At 38.9% G+C, this 16,977-nt stretch overlaps 1 protein-coding gene across 3 annotated transcripts in view; it reads right to left on the minus strand.

The window, feature by feature from the left end:
* Window positions 1–5,854: 5,854 nt before the first annotated feature.
* The window catches only part of LOC144593617 (macoilin-like), an 82,593-nt gene continuing 71,470 nt past the window's right edge, over window positions 5,855–16,977 (minus strand). For all 3 annotated transcript variants that reach the window (XM_078399470.1, XM_078399471.1, XM_078399469.1), the window contains exons 10-12: window positions 16,195–16,315; window positions 12,077–12,251; window positions 5,855–10,420 (exon numbers count right to left, since the gene is read on the minus strand). In XM_078399470.1, the coding sequence (XP_078255596.1) occupies window positions 10,221–10,420; window positions 12,077–12,251; window positions 16,195–16,315 (496 nt within the window). In that variant the 3' untranslated portion in view covers window positions 5,855–10,220. The remainder of the gene's footprint in view (window positions 10,421–12,076; window positions 12,252–16,194; window positions 16,316–16,977) is intronic.

The following is a 16,977-nucleotide window of genomic DNA, read 5'->3' on the forward strand; positions in this document are numbered from 1 at the left end:
TCCCCAGGGCCTGATGGTCTGCATCCCAGGGTACTTAAGGAGGTGGCTCTAGAAATAGTGGAAGCATTGGAGATCATTTTTCAATGTTCTATAGATTCAGGATCAGTTCCTGTGGATTGGAGGATAGCAAATGTTATCCCACTTTTTAAGAAAGGAGGGAGAGAGAAAACGGGTAATTATAGACCAGTTAGTCTGACATCAGTGGTGGGGAAGATGCTGGAGTCAATTATAAAAAGACGAAATTGCTGAGCATTTGGATAGCAGTAACAGGATCATTCCGAGTCAGCATGGATTTACGAAGGGGAAATCATGCTTGACAAATCTTCTGGAATTTTTTGAGGATGTAACTAGGAAAATTGACAGGGGAGAGTCAGTGGATGTGGTGTACCTCGACTTTCAGAAAGCCTTCGACAAGGTCCCACATAGGAGATTAGTGGGCAAAATTAGAGCACATGGTATTGGGGGTAGGGTACTGACATGGATAGAAAATTGGTTGACAGACAGAAAGCAAAGAGTGGGGATAAATGGGTCCCTTTCGGAATGGCAGGCAGTGACCAGTGGGGTACCGCAAGGTTCGGTGCTGGGACCCCAGCTATTTACGATATACATTAATGACTTAGACGAAGGGATTAAAAGTACCATTAGCAAATTTGCAGATGATACTAAGCTGGGGGGTAGTGTGAATTGTGAGGAAGATGCAATAAGGCTGCAGGGTGACTTGGACAGGTTGTGTGAGTGGGCGGATACATGGCAGATGCAGTTTAATGTAGATAAGTGTGAGGTTATTCACTTTGGAAGTAAGAATAGAAAGGCAGATTATTATCTGAATGGTGTCAAGTTAGGAAGAGGGGATGTTCAACGAGATCTGGGTGTCCTAGTGCATCAGTCACTGAAAGGAAGCATGCAGGTACAGCAGGCAGTGAAGAAAGCCAATGGAATGTTGGCCTTCATAACAAGAGGAGTTGAGTATAGGAGCAAAGAGGTCCTTCTACAGTTGTACCGGGCCCTGGTGAGACCGCACCTGGAGTACTGTGTGCAGTTTTGGTCTCCAAATTTGAGGAAGGATATTCTTGCTATTGAGGGCATGCAGCGTAGGTTCACTAGGTTAATTCCCGGAATGGCGGGACTGTCGTATGTTGAAAGGCTGGAGCAATTAGGCTTGTATACACTGGAATTTAGAAGGATGAGGGGGGATCTTATTGAAACATACAAGATAATTAGGGGATTGGACACATTAGAGGCAGGAAACATGTTCCCAATGTTGGGGGAGTCCAGAACAAGGGGCCACAGTTTAAGAATAAGGGGTAGGCCATTTAGAACGGAGATGAGGAAGAACTTTTTCAGTCAGAGAGTGGTGAAGGTGTGGAATTCTCTGCCTCAGATGGCAGTGGAGGCCAGTTCGTTGGATGCTTTCAAGAGAGAGCTGGATAGAGCTCTTAAGGATAGCGGAGTGAGGGGGTATGGGGAGAAGGCAGGAATGGGGTACTGATTGAGAGTGATCAGCCATGATCGCATTGAATGGCGGTGCTGGCTCGAAGGGCTGAATGGCCTACTCCTGCACCTATTGTCTATTGTCTATTGTCTATTGATTCGAAGGCCAGTTAACCTTCAAGCTTTAGACATAATTAAGGCTTTCTTTAAAGTACCTTGCCAAATCAACTAAGATGAGCTCAGTGACATCTCTCACCTGTGAGCGTCTTAAGACCAGAAGAAAACCATTCATGAAAATGGTTTTGTTGTCATCAATGGTTCAGGATGTTTAGATATTTATAATTAGCAAAACTGCAGTTGTCAAATTAAAACAATATTAAGAGCTAAGCTTCAAGGCTCTTTAAATCAAGTGGAGAGGGAGCAATATATATGGCGAGAGGTTTAAACACAATTCTGAAATTTATGAATAAGACAAAGAAACACACTAGAAAAAAAGTGCATGGCTTTATTTTTAAACTGCCACCACTGTAAAGGCACTAGCATTGACACTTTATCATTAGTTACAAACATGAATTGTCTCCTTGCATTGTTTGTTCTTACTGCAGCGTTGCTGCCAAATTTACTTTTAAAAAAACAAGTCATATTTCAAAACTAAACACATCGGCTTTGTACATTCTCCACCATGTAGCCACGTGCAGCATTTAAACATTTCTAGATCATCATTATTTTTAAATCACTGCATGAACTCTTCAAAATAAAACTAAACAAGAGTATTGTTTAATTTACAGTGCACTCATTGTTTTACTACACGCAGAGCCCAAATACACAATGTCATGGTTCTAATGGGACTCTTTGTTACCATGGTGCTATTTTAAGTCAACTTGACTTTGGATGAAGGTGTAAAATGCAGTGAGTGTGGCCACCTCTCCCGATTTCCATTAAGTCTAATTTCTCTCATGCAATCAATATTCGGTCACTTGAGGAAATAGTGTGAACAATGTTCACACAGGCAAGTAAAAATGCAAAAGCTAATTTTCTATAAATAATGATGCTGTACAATCTCTACGACACATAAATTTGCAGGATTGCCATTTTTTTAATTGGACCCCAATTATTGCTGAGACATAAATATCTTTAATTTATTTTTATAGCAGGTGGAGATGATCTACGCAGCCTAGTATTTTCAAAACTACCATTATAATATGTCATAGTTATACAAAGCTACAATTACGTCTTCTATACACTGACACAAAGACAACACCCAGATAAGTCTTCTCTAATACATTACTATTTTCTAAATATTTTAAAACTTTACAAGCTCCATCAATTTGTCCAAATTGTCATAGCTTATTACAAAAATGAGTACATGCTTACTACCTCATACAAATGTTTGACTCTCTTTTCTATTAAATAGCAAAAGTTATTTTTAAGTAAATAACAAATCTTCTCTGTAAAATATATTAACAAAAACAATTTCATCAAAAATGATTCAATACAGAGAGTAAAAAACAGTAGAAATGCAGGGTTTTTCAGTTCTAAAACAAACTGCACAAAGATTCTCCTTCATCATTCTAAGTAGTTAGAAATGAATTGCAGTTTAATTATCACAGAATTCCCATACTTGCTTTGACATCAAGTGATACATTGATAGTCATAGTCATGGCAGGGAAACAGGTCCTTCGGCCAAATTTGGACATGATGACTAACATGCCCCATCGACGCTAGTCCCACCTGCCTACATTTGGCCTATATCTCTCCAAACCTATCCTATCTGTGTACCTATCCAAATGTTTTTTTTAAATTTGATGTGTAAGAAAGCTTTAGTGAATAGATAAAATAATGTCTAAATGAATTTATAAGCTTAGAAATTAAGGTTGGTTCTACTTCATTGAACTTTGGAAAAATCGATTACCAAGATGTTAAAGTTGAATTAAAGAATGTGTAGTGGCATTTGTGAATGGGGAGTTGGGGTTGAATAGTTTTTGTGAATGGGGAGTTGGGGTTGAATAGTTTTTGTGAATGGGGAGTTGGGGTTGAATAGTTTTTGTGAATGGGGAGTTGGGGTTGAATAGTTTAAAGGTTTTACTCAAAGATGTGGATAAATATTTGAATTGAAGGTGTACTTACTACATTAGTGGCAAATTAATAGAAAGAGGGATTAGTGACTTTGTTAAAGCAGCAGAAAGTAGAATCTTGTAAGAAAGCTTTTACTATGACAGCTAATAACAGAATTTCAGGCTTATTGTGAAACATTTTTGTGTTTCCAAAAATCATATATAATTCTGCACTTTTTCTTGTAAACTTTTATTTTGATGCCCATTAATATGGAATAATTAAGTGAATATTAAAAACAGTTTTGAATTTCCACCTTTCAATAATTTAAGAGAAAGGTAATTGTTCTGTGCTTACACAAACTTATTTTCAGCACTCCTAAACTTGTGCTTTGGCACTAAAAATGTCAAGTGCATACATCCTGTTGAACTGTTAAATCCACCGAGTAATTCACTAATGCTCTTATGTATTATAATCTTGGAGTGCAAAACATTACTCAATCTTCAATGTAAATAGTAAAAATGATTGGAATGCTAAATAAGCAAAATTATTCAAATGAATTATTTGACCTATCTTTCAAACTTAACATAGTACATTTAATATGTTCACAACAACATACAATTCATATTCTGTATTACTACATATTTCTTTAGTCAAGGTCATTTTTCCAGTAATTAAAAAAGACAATTTTTTTTTTTTTTAATTATAAATAGTAGAAAGCTCATGAATATCAGATGCGTAGGAGGGGTTCCATGCATTGGCACAACAAAATAACTTGCGCTGAGCTCACCTGATCCCTGTTATTTACAAATATTGATTTGTAGAATTAAATATAAAGAATCCCTGTTTCACAATTAAACGTTGAGCGATATATGCCCTCAGAATTGCTGACGTTCTACCACTATTAACTGCAGATTTTTTTTTTCATATGAATATTGAAACAATCACTAAAATAAAATAGAAACATAAAAATCTGTACAGATACAGAGAATATTTCCACATCTGGAGTTTTTTTTGTTCCAGTTTGGGAACAAAATGGTTTAACTATTGTTGATCTGGTTTAATCAATTTAAATCACAAATGCATTATTTTAGAAAAACAATTTGTTTACATCTGATATATACTTCAAAATGTACATGTCAGAATAAGATATTGTTTATTTCATTAACTTAACATAAAGTGAATTTTAGGTGGTATTTTAATTCATGCAATAAAAATACTATTTCCACTTGTACTTTTCAGCTTTATCAAAGTTTTAATAAAAATTCCCAACAGAATGGCCTAAAATCTCATGATTTCAAACACAAAATGAACCTCCAATTTTCCAACATAATGAGTTCTCGATTACATTGGTAAAAAATTGAAGGGAAATTTTTCGAGTCATAACTGGAAAAAAGACTTTGTTGTATCAGATAAAGAAGGCCTTACACCTATTTGCAATCTCTTTTGCAAACTTGGATCGGCCAAGGAAACAAGTTGCAGTTCTGAAGGCCTCACTCCTTTCAAAATACTCTAAATTCAATCAAGATAATTACCCTCCAATTCTACTGATCTATTCCCATCCAAATGTTCCTCCATTAACCCCAGTTGCTCCGACCCAGTCTGATCATACTTTTTCTGATCTGAATCCGAGTATCCCAGCTGTCTTTAGTCCTAATATTTTAGCTGCCTTCCATCCAACTCCAAAGATCACATTCCTTCCACATTTTTCTTTTTCATTGTAGCACTGACTTGCAACTTCAATAAAATCTGAATCAGTAAAGTGTAAATCACATATTCTGTGTAAGCCATGTGATTTTATTGGACCACCTCATCCACCAGTGACAAATATTAATTTTGTTTCACGTGGACACACAATTTCACTCTGTTTGATTCATAATAATAATAATACTAAACATTTAAAAATAGCATTAAACACAAAATGTTCTCTGCTTATCAAGGGGCAACTTTTTTTAATTAGGAAACGCTTTGTGGAAAATTGCAACTTTTCATGAGCTAATTTCATGAGCTAATAGCACCAAATCTTTTGAGTTTGCAAAACCAAACTGCAGCTTCAGTCAGTATGTGATTTAATCTATGTTATGTCACAACTCCAACAGCATGTTTTGTTTCAGGAAAGGAAAGCTGCACATGGATAATTATGAGCATGAAATTGTATTCTGAGGCATAATGTGCCACCACTTAATATGCATTGCAATGAATTTCCTTTTTCTGGTATTTTGGTACATACATTTTTTAATTAGCTTCACATCACAATTTTAATGTTAATTGGTTATTTACAACAAAAAAAAAGGTAAATACATTTTTTAATGTATTTATCTATTTTTTTTGGTAAATAACCAATTAACATTAAAATTGTGATGTGAAGCTAATGAATTCAGTACTCTCTGTTGGTGTACCACATGGAGTTTTAGCGCCTATATTTCTCCTCTATTTACTTGATTACAATTTTGAATATTAGCGTTTTCAAGTAGAGTCAAAAATAAATACAGCCAGATTTGGTTCGGTGTTCCAAGAATCTCATGACATCATGTAACAATAATATTGTATCAGTTTACTGTGTGTCTATTGGAAGTTAATAAAGTGACATCTTAATTTCACGAAGAACTCCAGTACTGTTAGCTTACACAGCGTATAACAACTGAGCTTTTACTATCCTGCCTAACCACAGAGACTTTCCAAATCGATCTAGTGAACCCATCCAATTTAGTACTAGTTGCTTTCACTGAGCCGAGTCCAACTATCCAGATCCTGGTTTGTCTGTTTCTGCAGATTTTCCCCACTTATTTTATAAAATCAATCCCCACATCAGATAGTGAGTGGAAACTATTTGAATTGGCTTTTGAGTTCTTGAAACTTCTATATTCAGCGCCAAGTTTTGCTTGCACATACACCCCATTCTCCTCAGTCTGGAAAACTAAAATGTAACACTGCAGTCGTAATTTCAATGCAAAGTAGTTTTTAATTTAACTTAATGCTACAATTGGTGGACATTGTGGGAAACCAGAGAGGAAATTGCGGGAGCCCTGGTTGAAATTTACGAGTCACCTTTAAATACAGGAGAAGTGCCGGAAGACTGGAGGGTGGCAAATGTTGTGTCTTTATTCAAGAGGGGCTGCAGGGAAAATGCTGGGAACTATAGGTCAGTGAGCTTAACATCTGCAGTTGGAAAGTTACCAGAGGGTATTCTGAGGGATAAGATATACAGGCATTTAGACGGACAAGGGCTGATTAGGGATAGTCAGCATAGTTTTGTACGTTGGAGGTCGTGTTTCATAAAACTGATTGAGTTTTGTAAAGATATAATCAAGAAGGTGGATGAGGGCAGAGCTGTAGATGTATATGTGGACTTCAGTCAAGCATTCGACAAGGTTCCGCATGGTAGGCTGCTCTGGAAGGTTAGATTGCAGGGGATACAAGGAGAGATGGCTAAATGAATAAAAAATCGGCTTCATGGAAGGAAACAAAAGGTGATGATGGAAGGTTGCTTCTCAGACTGGAGGCCTGTGACTAGTGGTGTGCCTCAGGGTTCGGTGCTGGGCCTTTTACTGTTTGTCATCTAATTCAATGATTTGGATGAGAACACAAATGGCAAAATTAGTAAGTTTGCAGATGATACTAAGTTTGCAGATGGTTTTGCAGGTGTTACTGGAATTCACTCAGTAATGCCATACTGAATGCCATTTCAGTACAGTTCAAATTGATGTGTTGTAAGTTCTTGGAGTTCTCAGCAGGTGGCACCATACTCAAAATCTTTGCAGTGACATATAAAGGGACAGACTTAATCCCAGCAGCACTCTTCTGACTGCATGGAGAGTTGTCAATTAATGAATGGATGGTGGTAGGGGTTGCAAAAATGCCTTAAAGAATCAGGGGTCATGGGCAGACTAATGAAAAACAGTATCCAAATTTTCGAAACCATCAAAATTTACAGGGTTGTACACATGCATTCTGAGCAGGAGATTGATAAGGAAGTCGCCATGAGAAGATGAGTGAAATTTATGAATGCCTGCACCTTGGGAATACATGCACAAGGTCCTATTCCTATGCCTGCTCTGTTGCTCCTGTGGAATAGAGAGGGAAAAAAATCATCTCTCCTTGTGCCTGGAATTTGGCGAATGTCAGCGTGGAACAGAGGTTATCATTTGGAGCCAGAATTTTCCTGTGATCAGGTAGCTGAAAGTGCCTGCGGGCTCGAATTCCGTGGACAAGCTGTCAAGGCAAACATGAGGTTGCGAGGTCAAAGAAATCAGTTTATGTGTTGGCCCTTTAAACTTTACAATTTCAAAAGAAGCAGATTTAGTTAAACCAGTCAGCAAATAAGAACTGGCATTTTTTCCAGCCAATGTGGTTGGAAATCCCATTTCAGATAAATTATGTTGTACTTGTTGTATTCATGCTGATGTCACCGTGGATAGTTTAGATGTGGGGAAAATGCTGGAGCAAATTAAAATACCACTGAAAAATGAAGACATGAGTTTCTCAATCACAGAACAAAAGTAAATAATGTTTTATGGATGTTGGATCAATCCAAACAAAAATATTGATGAGATGGGTAAAAATCGAGAACCTGGTGGAAAAGTATTAGCTCTTAGATGAAACAGGAAAAAAAAATATGTTTATGTACATCAAACATATTTTAAATATCATCATAAATATTATTTGACAATGAATCTGAAAACGAGTTAATTCAAAACTTGCAGTAGTACGTAAAGAAACCAAGAATCTAGTGATGCAATTATTATTTTGCACTGGACCATTCCATTGCCTTAATACTGCAGGAAGTCATCTGTTTCTGGCTATTTTAGATACAATGTAATTTTGTTTCAATACAATTTACCCAACTGATTACAGAATTTGCATTGTTGCTGCCAGAAAATATTTCATAGGTGTAGTTATTATAAATAAATTTAAATTTAATTTAGAAAGACCATCTGATAAGCCACTTGAGTAAATCTTCAGGATTTATACACAGATCCTTGATCTAAAATTCAGAAATAATGTCCCAACTGACTAAGGATCTGTAAAATTTAAAATAGCCTGCTCCCTCATGCTAAGCTGATGAAAAACAAAGTAAAACTGTGCACCAGAACTGAAGGCCTTCCTCACCATTCTTAAAACAAATCAATATCTTATTGGATTCTTCCATTAATCCCTCAATTGTATTAAGGTACTCCTCCATTTGCTATCCTGATAAAATGTTAGTCATTTTATGTCATATCTCCATTAAGTGACTTTTTAAAAAAAACTGGGTGCCATCATTACAAGACTATGCTGCCTTAGGCCCGTGGTTCCCGTTACCTCGATTCTCAAGCAGAACACTTTAGGTCATGAATCATGCAAAGGAATTTTGTGCATATGACCGCTCTCAGTGCCTTTAAGCAACAGTACTTAGATATACAAAACATCAACTGCAAAATATCAATAACCATGTAATCGTTTTCTGACACAGTATTTTCCTACTGGAGATTTAATTGGTAGAATATAATTCTCTTTAAATTTAACCAACTGGTGTATATGCCTTCACTAAGGGTATGGAATATACCAGTAAGGGTATGAATCAAAAATGCCAATATATGGAAAATATGTATTTTGCTATGCAATAAAACCATGATGCTGTGCAAAGGTACAACTCGAAAGAACTGATACTACTATCAACATCAAGCTTGATAACTATCGCACTTCAAAGGCCTCTTCCTTGCATTGCCCTGATTATCCAGATCATGCAGCAAGTTAAGATCAAAAATAAAAATTATCAATATCAAGAAATATTCTCATCACCTTTTAACAACATTTACTGTTTGTTACAGTTTCCTAGTAACCTCCCGAGACCCACCATCAGTTATTTAGAAGGAACTACAGCATAAGATGGAAGTGACAAATATGATGTGAAATGTTAGTTTGGAATGAGCCTGGCGATAATTAGATAAAGTTAAACATTAAATTGATCTTGGGGAGCTAGCTAAACACAAAGATTTCCCATTGGACAAAGTCATAATATTATATTACAGAGGATAAAGGAATGTTAATCAAAGGATTCTCAATTGTGGCAGATTGAGCATTTCTAGAATAAGGATTTAACAGTGCAACGGCTAAAAGGAATTTGGAAAACATTTTTTTTCTTGACTGCATTATTTCATAATGTCTATTAACAATTTAAGAAAGAAGAACTATAATTATACTGCTTTAGATGAACCTAAGAATAACATCTGCAAGAATGTAAATAATGGACCTGCTCTACTAGAAACATGTTCTTGCTTTAGTTTAATTGTAATATTTCCACAACATTGTTTTGCAACAGTAACCCCTGTGCTTTTCTTGATTTGCTTGTTAATGTTGACTTATTGTTTCACCCATTGTTTATTTTAACTGTTGCTTCAAACACTAAAAATAAGTCATACCACATTGATGTTGTTCAGATATTGTATCAATACCTCTTATACAGTAAGGTGCTTTACCGAGGTCTCCGGGTAGAATTTATAATGTTTTGGATAGATTGAAGCACATTGTGATGACTAAATGCTTCCAAATACACAAGTTCTTTTGAGAATCTAGTCAATTACATAATAAAAAGCACCTTAATTCCACTTAATGGTACCCAAAGACCTCAAAATGCAGTAAAAAGAAAAAAATAAATACTTCTGAATACTAAGAAAAACAAGATCACCTCCTCCTCCAATGTAGGTCATAGGTGGATGAAAATCACAATTGAAGGTTAGTTAAGGAGGATAGTGCATTTATTTCTTCAGAGGCTGGTACATTAAAATGTTAGGATCAAGTACACAATTCCCAGTTTCCACAAACTTCGAGGAATAGTGTGAAGTTGCAGGACTGAGTGTGCTCGCAACACTGTAGGTGATGCCTGGCATGACTGCCATAACTTCAGCCACCTTCTGTTTGAGCTCTTTAATTTCCTGATCTTGTTGGATTATGTGTCCTAAAAAAACAAATTATCACATAATAACTGATGTTAAATATACAGCAGGTTACAAATCCTCTGATTCCCTTGTATTTTTAAATGTTTATTGCTTTACAACAGGGGAAAGAGATAAGAGAGCAAATCAAGACCATTGTTTACATTTCTCTGTCTTTATATAAAACTTCCAAATAGACTAAATGTTTTGCGATTGATATGCAGCTTAATTGTTGAAATGTAGGCATTTATTTCAATTTCCACATTCCACGAGCTCTAAGTTTGAAAAGGGTTATGTCACAAAGCCACATAACGATCTCTCATTAAAGAAGACATGGGGAGTGGGGGGGACAACAAAGCAAGTCCCACATTTATATTCCAAAGGGTACAACATTCAATGCCAGATATAACATTAAAGTCCGATTAAAGATAGTTCAAAGGCCTCCAAATGAGGCAGTTGGGTCATGACCGCACTCTAGCTCTTGAACTAGTGTGAACGGATGATCAGTGGCTGGCTTGGATCTGTGGGCTGAAGAGCACGTTTCTACGCAGTATCTCTAAAAAGACATTGCCCTTGGGAGCAGTGGGCAGGTTCTGGCACCCGCTGTCTTGAATTTCTTTCCTGAGGAGGGTCACGTTGAATCTATTGAACCAGCTGTCAGTATCTCTTGCATATCACGTGAGAAATGTTGCAATTTGTTGCACTCTGTACATGAAGGGAACAGAAGCTCATCCTGTTGAGGTAACTGAAAGAGCTCAGAGTCATTAGGCATTTTTATTCATACCTTGGTATAGTCAGTGACCCCCGCCTCTCGTTGAAACAGGATGCTCCCATCCCACTGCTGCTTTACTGTGATATCAGGATTGCCTGACTCTATGACCGTCTGACAAAGTGCGTAATTCACCTAATAACCATGGCCCTTGAACAGCTGCCTGCTTGAAATAATCCTGTGCAACAAAGCTGGATGATAAGGTCACCTCTAGACCAGGATGGTGCACCATGGGCAACAAATTAGCTGCCAGTTACCTGCAGTCAGAGATAGCCTGTTCAGTAATCTGCACTGCTCTCAAACCCACTTCATCTGGAAAGTGCTTCTTCTTCTTGCGTTTGAGCCAGCAGAAGTTGTGAAGCTGCTTCTGCTTCTGCTGTCTCTGTTTGGTGTCGTTCGCCTGACAGGGCTCACCACGGGGAGGTCGACAACATGTGACTGACCTGCTTTGCCTATGTGTTTCATGAGTGGGAGGGGAGTGGGTGGGTAAATACACAGTTGGGGTAATATTTTATACAGTCTATCATCCTTAAATGCTACCTATCTCTCTTTTATCCCATTTTAACCATCGTCTTCTCCCTTGATGATGGTTTCATTTGAGAAAGTCTTGGCCTCCACAGCAAGGATGTGTCCCCAGCTGACTTTTAAGGGTCATTCTTACTCAAATTTGAGTCACGTATTTTACAAGTGCTAAAACAGAGAACCTGACCAGACAGCATTTTGGCTCCTTAATAAGGGCAGCAGACTTTACAGTTAGATCACAAACCACAGGAGAAATGGTGGAAATTTCTCTCCCTAATCTCTATGCCACATCAAACTGCCCCAGTTACGCATCAAAAAGGCCTCAGAAATTCCTTTCTTCAGATCTACAAACATTACCAATGACTTTACAATTGGAAACACTGTTTACCTTGTGCAATCTCAAGTTGTCTCCTCGCATCCCCAAGGGCAGAGAAAAGGTCCAGTTTTATCCTGGTCTCTGCACTGAGATTGGTTTCCAAGTGCTGAGTTTTATCCTGCATGGCTGAAAGTGCTGCCATCAGCATTTCTGTGTCCTGTTCATTTTCTTTATATTTACAAAGTTCCTGCAGTGAAGTAATAAACATAACATCTTCAGATAATATTTCAAAATTACTATCATAACCAGAACTAAGTAACTGAAAGGATTGACCACTTGGGACTAAGCTATGGGGAAAATTATTGATCTAGATGGGTGCAAATTTCCATCCAAAATGGCTGAGATCTATAGATTTATGGATACACAAAAAATCAGGAACTTTGGGATTGGCCATATAAGAGAGACGTTACAGTATCATTCCTTTTCAATGATAGAAAAGGTTTGAGGGGTATGTCCTTGAATTCTTATTGATGTTAATTGATGTTTTTATTTCACTTCTTTTCATGTTAATATCTGCTCCTGTCGAAATAACATTAATGAAGAAACCAATAAACAATAGTTACCATAATAATTAATCTGATTAATAGTGCAATCTTGGGTGCATTTGCTATTTCACAGTAATGTTAATTATTCAGAAGATAATATTTTGGAAGGAACCAACTTGATATCCTCACCTGCAACAACATAGCTGCACCCACTCTGCATTTCTAAAGGTGTTGATTGATCTGCACTGGAAGTGCCAACCAGCTCTTGAACTGCAACCAACAGGTCGGTGGTCGATGAGGGTGCAGGGGAACCACCATGAGGGGGAGAGGGGGAAGATCAATGGAGGACCCGGCTGTGGGATGACCGCAGTGGGGGGGGGGGGGGGGGGGGGGAGACCAAAGGAGAAGCCGGCAGGGGTACTTTGTAACTTTGTCAGCACCGTTTAGGTGGCAACTATTTGCATACTGTGGGAATGCACGCAAAGAATTTCACTGTGACTTGTCACATGTGACAATAAAGTATTCCATTCCATTCCATTCACTCCTGATGCTTAAGATCAGAAAATAGATGTTCCTAAGTAATTCAAAATGGGAGGCTTCACAAATGACTATTATACTGTCAGAACTGAAAATTTAGACATCTTCTTGAAGCAGCAGTTGATAATTTTGTTTTAATTTATGAATTAGAAAATAATTATCATGGCCAATTTTCATCCTCCTGAATCCACTGATTTCATTTGAATTTTATAAAATTTCAAATTGCCATAACTGCTTTTCAATAAAAAAGTTATGTAATGTAACCACATGGTGAACATGTATCAGCAGAACAACCTCATTCGTGGCAGTTTACCAAAGACAGTGTCTTTAATAGTGTTAATTTAACAGAGTCTTCAACAAAGTGACTTTGCAGTGTTTATTCAGCAGACTATCTAAATCAAAAGTTTACAGAGAAGTGTTAACATCTTAAACCATGAAACTGGAGAGGAGAAAAATACATCCTTTTTGCCAAGAACCAGGGTATAAACCCAGACAGTTCAAATGATATTTTAATGAAAAGCGTATTGAGTTTCCCAAGTTTAGGATTCATTTCCATTCCCACACACTCTGGTGTCACACTCTGCTCACCCATCCAATCTCATATTTACTTTCATTCATATCTCCAGTATTTTTCATTTGCAGAGTCTGGTCTTTGTGTTGCTATTGGCATGTAAGCACCCTCAGACCCAGCCACACTGACACCCAGTGGTCACCTAAAATTGCACACAGCTAACCGGCCCCAACACTGACACCCAGTGTTCACCCAATCTATATACTAAAACTCCCGTTTGTTTGTTTGTTTGTTTGTTCCTGAACTACAGCCAAAACGGTACACGGTAGCGTGACAATTTTAAGCCCACCTTACTCACCGTCGTCCCTTTGGTGCTAATGGAAGGTTTAATTGAAATCGGTTATATTTTTAAAGTTATTCACATTTTAAAGTTTAAATCTATCTCCTACGGAGGGAGAGGGAGGGAGGAGGGGAGGAGGGAGGGAGGGAGGGAGGGAGTAGGGGAGGGGGAGGTGAGGGGAAGGGGAGGGGGGGAGGAGAGGGTGCTGCACCAATGCAGGAGAGGTTTGGGCCCAACTTAGTCTAGTACTTAATAAAAAGGAACTGCAGATGCTGGTTTATACCAAAGATAGACACAAAATGCTGGAGAAACTCAGTGGGTCAAGCAACATCACTGGAGGAAATGCACAGGTGACTTTTGGCATCAGGACCATGTCTGAAGGGTCCCGACCCGAAATGTCATCTATCCATTTTCTTCAGAGATGCTGTCTGACCCCCTCTTCACCCTATACTGTTGCACCCAGGCAGCCAACCACACCACTGATACCCAGTGTTCACCTTTTAGGTAACCTCCAACTAAACCTCTCCCCTCCATGCCTCCCCTGGGCCCCACCTGGACTCCCACCCATTTATCCTCACCACCCCTTCACCCTCCACTACTTTCCTCCCCTTGGCTTCACATTCTGCAACTCTTCAAACCTGTCTCACACCTATTGTCCTTATCGATAGCCCTTTTTTAAACTATCTGCCTGTCAAAAAAATCCCCCTCTCCTGTGTCAATCTATTACCTGCCATGCTTTGTCGTGCCTCTGCCCATTTCCATCTTTCTTCTCCTTCCCGCAATCTGATAAAAGTCTTGACCTGAAACGTCACCTATCCATGTTCTTTAGAGCTGCTGCCTGACCTGTTGAGTTATCCAGCACTTTGTGTCCTTTTGTGTATTAACCAGCATCTGCAGTTCTTTTTTTCCACAGTGCTCACCCAGTACTGTTGCACTCAGCTAACCTGCCTCAACACTGACACCCGGTGTTCGGCCAACACAGAGCAGTTCTCAGCCATATTGCTGCCAGTGTTCACCCAATACGATTCATACGATGGCAATCCAACCAGCCAACCAATCTCGGCTCCACCCAGTGGTCTGCCAATGCTATGACACCCGACCTTGCCAGCCACCGCACGCACCATCAGTGATCGAACCGAGCCAACAGCTCGAGCAGAAGCCGAAGCCATCAACATTCACCAAGCTGAAGATAGACACAAAATGCTGGAGTAACTCAGTGGGACAGACAGCATCTCTGGAGAGAAGGAATGGGTGACGTTTTGGGTCGAGACCCTTGTTCTATCTGCGGCTTAAACCAGCATCTGCAGTTCCTTCCCACAACATTCACCAAGCTGCCAGTTTACCAATCTCGATCCCCCTCCCACACGCACACCCGCTCATCACAAGCACACAACCAATTCTGTTGCACCCAGCCAAAACACCACAGTGCCTCCTTGAACTGAAGTAGTGGTTGTAGAGTGCGGTTAAAGAAAAAGTGTTTACGTACCTGTTGTGCTGCTGCAAGTAAAAATATCATTGTTTCATTCCAGGTGCATATGACAATGAAACACTCTTGACTTGACAATGTCACCCAGCATCCACCCATGCAAATAATTAATGCCTATACAAGAGCTTGACAAATGATGGGAATAAGGCAATGTCCATTCAATCTTCCTTGGAATTAAAGGCTAATTGAGAGTGGTAGGCTATCCAACAAGGTAGGCATAACTATTCCCCATAAAGAGGAAAATATTTCTTCCAGAAACGCCTACAAGGGCAAAAGTTGTGTTCTCTGGTGATCTCCAGCAGTAGTTGTGCCATCTTTGATTCTCCTCCATTAGATCAGATACTCATGCGATAGTGCATTTCATCTGTCAGTAGGATATGGATCTTTTGCAGGGCTTATTTTATTTGCCGAGCAAAACAGCTTTGACATTCAAACCTAGTCTTTTATTTGCCTGCAAATCACAGGCTTGGGCGTGTGGTTTTGAGGCACCAGATTTACACGAGCCAACTAGCTTTACATGCATCCAAGATCACTTGCTGCAGACCAGTTATTTTGAGGATTTAGCCGTCGGTGCAACACTGGCTCCTTTGGGATGAATGAAGATGAGAGCTGTTCAATCTGCACTCTTGCTTTCAGTATGTTACTAAAATTTCACACATCTGGGATACTAGCCATAAAACCCCTGGACTAAAATAATGGTGACACTGTCAATTAACCCTGTTAATTAACTTTTATTCTAATCCATGAAAAGTATTGATGTGAGATATTTACCTGCACTTCCTGCTCTACTTTCCTTAGATGGTCATCTTTCATTTTGAGTTCTGCCTGCAGCTGTTTATACTCTGCATCCATTTCTTTCATTCTGTTCTTCAAGGCGTCTGTGCAGTCTCCCCTAGAATGATAAATTGGACCGGTAAAAGCAGAGCACACAGAAAAAGCACAGAACTCTGAGGTAGCAAAGGGCCAATTAGGCTGTTTCTGGGCACCAGCTAGAAAGGTGATATGTTTAACTCAGCGGGACAGGCAGCCTGACTCCAGCATTTTGTGTCTATCTTCGGTGTAAACCAGCATCTGCAGTTCCTTCCCACGGGTGATATGTTTAGTTTATTTAGAAACACAGCATGGCAACAGGCCCTTTGGCCTACTGAGTCCACGCTGACCATTGATCACCCCTTCACATTATTTCTATGTAATCCCACTTTCTCATCCACTCCCTACATGCTAGGGGTAATTTAACATTTACAATATAATTGAATGGAGGGGTATTATGTGAAATTGGAGAATTCAGTGACCATGCCATTGGGTTGTCAGTGACCTAAACGGAATATGAGGTGCTGTTCCTCCAATTTGCGTTTGGCCTCATTTTGGCAATGGAGGAGGCACAGGACAGTAAGATCGATAAGGGAATGAGATAGGAAGTTAAAATCTTTAGTAACCGGGGGCTCCAGTAGCCATTGGCAGACAGATCACAAATGTTCAATGAAACAGTCACCTAGTCTATGCTTGGTCTCACCGATGTATAGGAGGCTACTTCGGAAGCACTGAAGGCAGTTG

The sequence above is a fragment of the Rhinoraja longicauda genome, chromosome 5 (assembly GCF_053455715.1).
Source record: "Rhinoraja longicauda isolate Sanriku21f chromosome 5, sRhiLon1.1, whole genome shotgun sequence".
In the NCBI taxonomy this organism is placed as follows: Eukaryota; Metazoa; Chordata; class Chondrichthyes; order Rajiformes; family Arhynchobatidae; genus Rhinoraja; species Rhinoraja longicauda.